The following is a 10,424-nucleotide window of genomic DNA, read 5'->3' on the forward strand; positions in this document are numbered from 1 at the left end:
TAGGAAGGAATATATCTTTTTATTATTATTACTACATTTTATTTTGACGTTTGACTTTTTTTAAAAGTGATATTCAGGATGCCAACCACTTGTAAGCTTACCAAGGCAACACACACAGTATACTTGAAGTTTGGTCAGATTCTGAGCTAAATTTTTGCTTGCATTTGCATTTTTACTGAAACAATTTTTGTTAAGATCTTTGTGTTTAGACAACATTAAACACAGAAATTTATCTCACTTGTGTAAAAGAGAAAAACGGTTTTCGTCACAGTCTGCAAACTACTGAGCAAAAAATATTATTTGTGCAATCCTTGTACTTTTTTTTGCGACATCATACTTGGTTCGCAGCTTATTTAGTATTTCGAGATCTTATTATTGTTACAGTGCAAAAGTATAAACTATTCTTCTAATAAACACTAACAAAGAGCCTCTGAGCAGTCATCACATTTCAATAACACAAATGCCAAGACGGATGTCGTACCAGATGTTAAGTAAGTACGATTATTTGTCTTTTAGGGTGAAGGTGGACATGAACATGCAAAACATGCAAAACAGGGATGCACCATTATATATAAGGAACATCAGTACTGGCTTATATCAGCCTTGCTGGCTGCCATTTACCAAGTTGTGGAGAACTGAAAGATTTTAATGTAGTTTTCATTGTCTCCCGGCACAAATTATTACATACCGATAAAAAAAAACCATATATGCTGCATTGGTACTTTCCAAGTTGTTATTTTAACATAAAATTTCTTAACCATTCTTGCATCCCTATTTCACACCCCACACATGGAAACCACACTTGGCTGATGTGTGGTTTCAATGCAAAGCCCACAAAGCGCTTGGGGTGTCTAGCCATATAAGAAATGGATTTTGTATTTAATTATTTAATGATTCTTGGCCTTATGAGCCTTATGAGTCTTGGCTGCATGATAGTTTCACAGAAACCTATTTCTTCTATGTTACAATAACTTAGAATTGCAGTTAAATAAAGAAAAATTGGCATTATGACGTAAAATGAGACACAAAACTTTTTGTGCTTAGTTTTATCTGCTTTTTATTGCCCAACTTAAATGTAATCAGAGAAGGGGGTTTAATAAGACACTAAGAGTTTGATGATCATCAAATAGGTCTGTGGTTTATCATGTGTCCTCTCAGTACAACTAAAACATCTGCAGTATTTACAACACTGATACTGGACCACATCATTTTTATTTAATGGCACATTAAACATTTCCTTTTATCGCTTGCATTATTATCACCTCTCCCTCCTACCAGTTCACAAGAACCGCACCACATCTGTAATTCTGTAATAAGTCTGTAATAAGTCAGTGCGGCATGTCAAGTGTCAGGCATGAATACTTTCATACACTATGTGCATGTGTCTTTTTCATAGGTACAGGCTATTTCCTTAAGCGCAGTCAAAACAGTCAAATATTGTGTTATGCTAAGCAGTCCTGTTTTCCTAACAAGTTGTACTTCATGACCAAGCCCGCTTGAACAGGGTCTGGAAAGGGTCTCACTGTCAGAGAGCAATGAGACCTGGTCTCTCTTTCTATCACCAGTTCAGTTCTCTAAAACAGGGCCCCTAAAAACTCACCTGGTCTATTTTGACACAACAAACACGACCAACACTGCTGATCATTAAATAAAACTAAGCGCTAGATGACAAAAACAGTGTCTGTAGATATGGCGCAACTCACTCGTGTATTAAATAAAGGCCCCAAATGTTCATGAAACAGCATGAATCAGCTGTTGTGTTTCAACTCTTGTTGGAACTGTTGTTTACTAGCTCCCTTCTTGATTGCCAGTATGAATTTGAAACAGTTCTTGAAACATAAAAACTTTAAAGCAAGGCATTAAAAAAATAAGAGAAAAATTGTTTCCATAACTGTAAAAAACAGAAACGTTTACCTTCCTGTTCCTGTTTCTAAAACGGGACTCGATCATTCCCTCACATTTACTAGGAAATTCAAACCATATGATACATAAAACTTCCAGCCATTAATTCTGCGAATGCCTCTGCGAATTATCCAATAGCTTTCACACTTCAAATTATCAGCATTCAACGCCCTTTCCTTGGACAGGGCACTTGGCTCTCATTTAATATAGATGTTTTCATTTAGCAGAGGAAATTTGGTTACACTTTACATTAACTGCATCCTGATGTGAGTGAGGGGAAGGATTAGGGTCCGGCATTCGATTTCAAGAGGAACTTGGGAAGAACTCTCCAGGTAGAACGCATATTAGAATTTAAACAATATGGTGAGGAAAAGAAGGGTTGGGGTGCAAAGGCATATGGGGTTAAAGCAAGCACAAACATGCACAGCAATTCAACTCTCCAGCTCCAGTGCCATAACCTGGGCTTTTGAGAGTACAAATTGAAGGAAGGATTACGGCGAACCCTGAGACAACGTACACGGGACCTCTCTGACAATGTCTGCACTGAACTTCTGCTCTTAAACTCAATGCATGACTAGAAGACTGGTTTGACTGAAATATAAACTTCAAAAGCTTTCAATTACTGGTCTCTGACTCAACATAAACTCATAAATCAAAAAATTAACCCTCAGAGGTCTAGCATGGGATTAGCACTGCTCACATTATTCTAACTGTATTATTCTTAGCGTTCACTTTGCAGAACTTTGCAGGTAAAGGCGAAAAGAAAGCTCTAGTATTAAAATAAAATGCTCTAACTTCTGTGGTGTACTTGTTGCTCAGACTTGAGACTGCCTTTATGTTTGCTACCTTTTCACACCTTCTATATTAGTAGAGACATTACCAGGGGTACCTCAAGCACAAGAAATGCAACTAACAGTTTACTGCTGCAATCCAGCTTAACATGTAAAAACCATATATCCATGAAGGTTAGTAAATAACACTATTATAGAATAAACAAGTGAATTTAAATGCATTAACTATAGCTTATGATACTTGGTCTAAGTTTATGTAAATCCTAATAATTATTATGAACTATTTTTGGATTATGTATTTTTGCTTTAAAAATAAAAAAAAATTTGTCCAGCAAGTTAACTTTACTCAATCTGATAGGCTACATATTTTTATGGAGACAAATTATTGCAAAAGCTTTCATACAAAGAAACTCCATCCCAGTCTACATTAAATGCTGAAAAAAGTCGCAACAGGCATAAATAACACTTTAACAGGCGTTATTACGACACCGAATAAAAACTCGGGCACAATAAGTGGAATCGTGTACGAGAAACATGTGTTATTGATAGTGCTGTCACATAAACATAATGATAGCGGCCGGAGAGCAATCAAATAATTAAAGCATCTTTCTCTTTTTTTAAAAAAGCCGTTCCGTCACAAAGTGCGCACCGTCAGCACAACCTTACTCAAAGTAACCCTCAACATCTTAGCGCTTAATCAAATATCGACTGGCCTGCAGAATGACGTAATCTTGATGAACATTGCTGTTCAAGAGAAAAAGAGGAACATAAATTTAACGTAAACAAGGATACCCTGGGGTAACAGCGTAACCACCGGCCCATTATATTCCAGACAGTCATTGGTGAACCGCAGCATGCACGAGTCCCGAAGATTAGCCTGCTCTGCGTATCCCTGGATGGGACAGGCATGACAATGATGCAGGGGTCCAGCTTCGGAGATTTAGAGCTAAATGAAAACTTAGAAGACGTGCCAAATTGGTGTGAAGTGCAACGAAAAGCGCCCGTTGCAATAAAAATGTTCGTGTTTTTGTCCTTTCAGATAATTTTCTGCAGACTTGCCTTAGCTGCTACTTGACAGACCGAGCTGCAGCGGCACTTGACTCCGCGATTCAACTTCAACAACAGTGTAAGAGACAGGCCAAACACACGGAGCGCGAAGTGACATGACAATGCACTCACTCAAACAAAACTCGCACGACACAAAGCTGCAGACACCAGGAGGTGAAAGAAATAAAACAAAATCACATCTTTAGAAAGACTGCTGAAGCGAACGAGAAAACAAGCTGTTGCATGAAAAAGGGAGAAGGACAAGTGAGAAGAATCGCTTTTTAAAAGAATAAAAATAAAAAGATGACAAACCTGCAGAGGCGCGTGCACGGTCCTCTGCATGGTGGCAAGGCTTTCAACTTACCAAACAAGTGCAGAAAATGTGAAGCAGTCTCTCAGAAGAAACCACGTTGGACTGAGAAAAGATTACAATACGATCTATTTAGAGAGCATAACGTCACCCTGGGTGACGTCACGTGGGATTCCTGAACTTCTAAATCATTGTGGTCCGCTGGTGGGTGGAGCCAGCGGGGGCGGAGTTTGCAAATGCACGCCCAGGGGCATGTATGAACACCGCTGGCCCTTGGTGGGTGTGGTCCAAAGCTGGAGCGCCAGTACAGAGCAATGAGTGCAAATAAACGTGCGGTGCTGCAGCTTCTATCTGTCAACTGCGAGAGCGATAAACGGGAAAACCTGCTAAACAGTCCCACGCGTGAAGTATAATCAAGACCCTGCAAACTTTAACCAACAAAACTGAAACTTTATAATAGGAAGCTCCCTACAAGTAAATAAAAATAATTCTACTATTTGCTGATTTCCAGCTCCATATCTTTATTCTTGGACTCAGTAGCTTTGAACATTAGCCACAGCCTCACAGCAAATCCACTGCTGAACCAAGACGTTTTAACTCCTCTTTTAAAAGCTACACTTCCTTTACGCCAGCTTTCTATTGATTGACTCCCCCTTGCAAACAGAAGGCTTGAACATCAGGCTAGATGACTGGGATGACTATATTAGGGCTGTTTCCTCTCACAGGAGCTTTGATTATGGCAGTATTATCTATTTATGTACATGCGAGAAAACAAGGAAACACAACAAAAGTCCCCCTTTAAAAGGAACCAAGCAGAAACTGACGTTTACAATGTACCTTGTGTGCGCTTGTGTGACATGATGAGTGAAGTGTTTTTCATGCAAGAATACAAATTTTCTCAGACTTGTAGTCCTCGGATTTGCTAATTCAAAAATTCAAGTAGAATTTGGGAAAACTACCTACAAACCTAAAGAACCTAAAGTAATTATGAAACTGGGAATCTCTTCAAAATAAATTATAATAAACATACATGACCAAGTCTAATGACTCCAGAAACAGGAAAGTTACTTTTTGCCAGAATTACGATTCAGCCTCAGTGACAATCTGCATACTGTATTACTCCCTGACGTTACTGTCAGGGCCTTAGAAACGTGTTTTCGTCAAACTGGCTTCATTTTTTGCTTATGTTTCACAGTGAGACTATAACCTGGCAGGACTCAATGCATCATCAACAGCTTGACTGGCAAATGAACTGAATGTGCAAAACACAGAGTGTTGCCTGTTGCCTTTTCTAAAGTGTGCCTTAGCTACAGCACATAGAAGAGATTTAAACAGCTCTGAAGTATACAAAGCATTTATGTTGGAGCTCTGCACGACCTGCTGGTGCCAACTGGCTGTGATTTCTTGGGCCACAGACACTGGTAGTGAAGCCATCCTCGGTTCCAGGGATTAATGACTCCTCACACATTGAGAAATGTTTACCACTCGCCACTCCACTAGACACACTAAGAGCTCTGTCACTGAAACAATAACGCAGTCTGAAAAGCCCTCATAACTCAGAGCCTCTCCGCCTTTGTCTTTTAACCAGAGCTTTAATCAACATTTATGACATCCTTTTGTCTCTTTATTGCCAATATATTTCCCAACCAATCCAAACATTATGCTCCCAGAGGAGCAGACTATTAAGGTTGGAAAGAGCCGATACAGTTTGGGTCAGTGACCCACACTAAAGTGGACTTGATCTATATTATACTAAACCTTTTATTATTATGCCTTTGTGCAATGCTTCTAGCTAAGATCACCTTGGGAAGATAAGGACCAGTGATGATGCTTTGTTGTAGCAGGTGCAAAAGGTGAAGGAGGCTAATAACAAAAGCGTCTCATAGGTTTTCAATTTTCATCAAAATATAAAGCACTTTAATGAATATTCCACTTTGCAAAGCAGTCAGCTATAGGAAATAGATGTCCAGATTAATGCTGCTCTTCATACCTCAAACAGAGATGACTACGCCCAAAGAGATATTAGTATAAAGCTCTTAGTAACTGTGCAACAACAGAAATCTAAGATATTTAGTTATCTGTTACCGCTCATATAAGCAAATACTTCTCCAAAATTTGGGGTAGAAAAAGCAAAATAGAAAATAGAAATATAAAACTAACAAATGATTGTAGGTCTTTGTCAACTGGTGTTTTCTTGTTTTCACGCACTACTGGTGCATCCTCACCTTACATTTTGGGTTAAAAAAAACTTCTAAAACTCTGATTTTAACCAACAATATATCAAAGCAGTCACTTTAGTCTGTAGATGAGATCATCCATAGTGGTGTGTTTGTTTTAAAATCGCTACGTTTCAATCAGAGGCTTCACCATCGAACTCTTATCACATATTTAAGACCAAGCAAGTCATGACTGTTGTGGCAGAGGGAAAGATGTAAGATAAGACCTAAGCAGCCAAGTCAATTTTACTGGCATCTGAAAGAAGATAGTCTGGGCTTTCCACAGCAGTAGTTATGTTGACAGATTCAAACTTTCTTCAGAAATGTTCTATTTTTTTAAATTACTTAACAGAATAAATTGGTATATAGTCTGAATGTCAAAAATAAATAAATAAATAATGTAGAGTTACTAATTTGTCTGATTTGAAAACATAATCATATCTTTACAAAGCCAGGAAAATATACCAGCCTAGCTGACTATAAATATTGAAAGACATTGCTTCTGAACTGGTGGGAATATCGTTCCAAGTGTTTGCTGTTCAGTGGTTAAAGATCAGGAACTACTATGTGGTGAGGGAAGTTCTACACAACGCCCACTGTTTTAAAAAGGCCCAAAACATCATAAAAGACACCTCACATCCTGGCCACTCCCTGTTCGAACTGTTGCCCTCAGGCAGACGGTACAGGGCAATCAGAGCAAGGACTAATAGACTCAAACACAGCTGTTATCCAACTGCAATAACACATCTGAATACTACAAAAAAATGTCCATCACGCCACTCTTGTGTTAATCTATGCACGGTCTGAAGCATGTGTGTGGGAATGTATGTGAATGTTTTACTGTTATATCTTATTAGTATTTTAAGTATTCTATCTATTTTATTTATTGAATTTTATTGTTTTATTTATATTTTGATATTGCTAGGGATGATGCAATGATCGGGGACCATTCTTAATTTCGTTGTTCTCATGACAATGACAATAAAGTTTCTGATTCTGATTCTGGAAACCTCAGGACATACTGAATATCACAGTGTTGACACTCTGACAATGTCAAGGTCTGTGGGTTGTAAAAGAAAAAAAGTAGATATATTTGTGTTACTTGAAAAATGAGAATGTTCAGTAATTCACTGCATTGCAAAACAACAATACAGTAATAAAAAATTCAATACTGGTTTATGGGGATGTTTTGCAATTAAACTTCAAAATAAGGATAGAAAACCCTTTACTCTACAGGCAGTTGTTTAACCAGTAAATTTACTTTTGTGCACTGCAACATCTGAGTTACTCAAATTTCAGCATTCAGATTAATCATTGAAATACTGAAATGAAGCTAGTGGTTTGAAACTGTCAAGACTCAGTAATTTCTGTCTTGGTATGTCAACTATCTCCGCTGAGCTTTCTAATGGCCCTGGGAGTCTTGTCCAACAAAATATATACTCTGGAGGGTCCTCAGTAGATAACCTTAGTGGCTTTTTCTCGCTCAAACACTTGACCCTATAACATTTACATTAGGTGGACGATAAATGGTGGTGCCTGAGTGAAAGCTATGGAGATTTGTAATTGTGTAGGATAATCTTTTTGCACAGCACTTGCGAGAAAGTTTATCAGTCTAATGATATATGAACTTGTCTTCTGTGTTACTTAAAGGGGATTATTAATAACATTTTTAACAATAACAATTTTTAAATGTTATATGGCGAGGCTAACAATAACACTATCATAACACCTTTAGATTACATTACAACACTGCATGGATAATATGTTGTGAGTGGTATTTCCATTGTGTTAGTCATCCCTATATGATTTATATTGGCTTGCGGGACCCGCGGTCCTATTACAAATCACTTAAATAAACACACTGATGATTTGAGTTAGAAATAAAGTCCCTAGGGAGCTGTTTTCACTTTCAGCTGTTTGAAATAAGTCTCCACTCCATGCAAAAATGAAGCCAGAAGGACTGAGGTGCCCTTTCTTTACTGTAGAGTGTAGGAGTGAGGAAATTATCTTATTGGTTGACTCAAACTTGCTGGGCAGTTCCCAGAGAACAGAAGGGTTTGGTCACTTACGAGCAGCTATTAAACGTGACTTTGCCTGCATGTGTTTCCACAGTGAGGTTGAACAGTCTATTCAGTACATCCTAAGCCCAAAGAATCCCAAACATATCTATTACCTCATCTCTAAACTTAAGAGTAATGATTAGGTGAAGCCTTACCCATCAAGCAAAAACTTCAATAAATAACAGAGGATAAGCCATGCCAGGATTTTTAAAAGAAACCCATCAGTTTCCTCAAACAAGAAGCTGTGAGTGATGTAATGCTTTCATAGTAATATCCCACAGTGTTCTCATGCATAACTGGAAAAGAAAAAAGTTTTACCATCACTGGTCTGAAATTTGGATGAGCCCAGTTATGACCCATTACACATTCATCAGGCACAGACTCAAAGATACCACACAGTCCATGGATGCAAAAAAAGTAACTAAAGAATTCTTCCACTCACTTTTTTGCCTCTTTAAAAAGGAACATTTGTTGCATATTGTCACATATACATTGTAGAGGCCCGTGTTTCTCTCTTACAAGTTGTTGCATCAGTCACTCTGTTCTCCTGAAAACAGTCAGATGGGGGGGGGGGGGGGGAAGAAAACCAGCTCCAGATTAGATTAATGACAAGGCACAAAATGTTTCAGATCTGTTACTCTGACAAGTAATTTAATTAAATGTAGCGTACACATGCTGTAGTTATTCAGAACCTGTGCACATTTTCAAATTGATTTTATGCATTAATGAACGATGAAAAATGGCAGCATGCACTTAATTCCAGCCTGTCTCTACCTCAGACTACCTCAGAAAATAAAATCACTTTGCAGAACAAGGCATGTGAAGTGCTGTTGATAGTAGGAAAAAAAACATATAAAAATAAAATCCTTAGGAAGGATGAAACCTCTTGTAGGACTATACTGTTGGCTGAGTTAGAGATAGTCCTGGGAGACCTTTAATCCACTGAACATGACTTACCTTTATTCACTGGCCAATACTGCCGCTCTGTGGCCATTAGATGCTCTTAAGCTACTTGTTGCTCCAAAGTGGAATTCACAGCACGACTTATTAATTACCCACATTTACTACAAAATATATGCACATAATTGCAAATGTAACAAGCATCAGTCAGTTCTAGAATACGATTCCGGTGAAGGCAGACACTTAGTTTGTTGAAGTGACGCACATCCTACCTGGCACTTAATTAAAGGTAATTTGAAAACTGAAAGAAAAGGTATACAAATAAGTCAATATAAGGAAAAATATTTGCAGTGACGATGTCTATTAATTAGTCAAGCCAAGTGTGCAAACTCCATGCGTTAAATTAGGCAAACTGTTCAAAAAGCAACTTCCTATAAAGCATTACAAGAACTATATAGCCAACTACCGTACTACACAGTTTCTAGGAATGCAGTTTGTTTGTTTGTTGAGCACAACACCATCCCTTCACTTCCCGCTCACACTGTCTATGAGTGGAAAGCTTTTTACAAGTAGTAAGGCAGCACAGTCCAATAAATCATTTTAGAAGATTGGGAACAAAAAAAGTGACTGTGTTTTACCATATTTACACATTATATGTGTGTGTGTGTGTGTGTGTGTGTGTGTGTGTGTGTAAAATCGCACTTTTGTTATTAGATAATTGTCATTTAACGTTTACTCATCTGCTGTTTTACTTGATAATTCAAATTTGACCAACAGTTCACGTAATTATAAACAAACTTTTAATTTTTTAAATAAGTGATTAATGTAGCTAGACAGACCAAAAGATGACGTTTCGAAATGTATATTTAGGCTCTTGGCATAACAATGGCAACAACATTGTGTATTTTTATTTAAAATAATCAAAATTATATTTTAAAAAAATGATTACGTCTTTTAAAAGGAATACGAAAATGTTTATAAACTTCAAGATGAGGTCTATTTCAATTCTCATTTAATATCCTGTACGACCCTAAACTCTAACAATATATCCTAGTTTGCCAAAAGTTTAATTTTCATCTAATATATTGCCATCCCTTCACTGCAGGCGTGCCATAAGGACTCACTTCAGATACGAACTGTATAACTAGAGGCAATTTAGAAAAATTGTTTGGCTTTTTTAATGAAAGTCAAACAGCCT

At 37.6% G+C, this 10,424-nt stretch overlaps 1 protein-coding gene across 7 annotated transcripts in view; it reads right to left on the reverse strand.

The window, feature by feature from the left end:
• creb5b (cAMP responsive element binding protein 5b) overlaps positions 1-4,159 on the reverse strand; it is a 35,121-nt gene extending 30,962 nt beyond the window's left edge. For 6 of the 7 annotated variants that reach the window (XM_076889948.1, XM_076889947.1, XM_004541489.3 and 3 more), the window contains exon 1: positions 4,053-4,142. In XM_076889948.1, the coding sequence (XP_076746063.1) occupies positions 4,053-4,082 (30 nt within the window). In that variant the 5' untranslated portion in view covers positions 4,083-4,142. Of the gene's footprint in view, positions 1-4,052 lie in introns of all 7 variants that reach the window. The other variant, XM_004541491.3, reaches the window with a different exon arrangement.
• Positions 4,160-10,424: the final 6,265 nt, after the last annotated feature.

This window comes from Maylandia zebra, linkage group LG11 (genome assembly GCF_041146795.1).
Source record: "Maylandia zebra isolate NMK-2024a linkage group LG11, Mzebra_GT3a, whole genome shotgun sequence".
Lineage (NCBI taxonomy): Eukaryota > Metazoa > Chordata > Actinopteri > Cichliformes > Cichlidae > Maylandia > Maylandia zebra.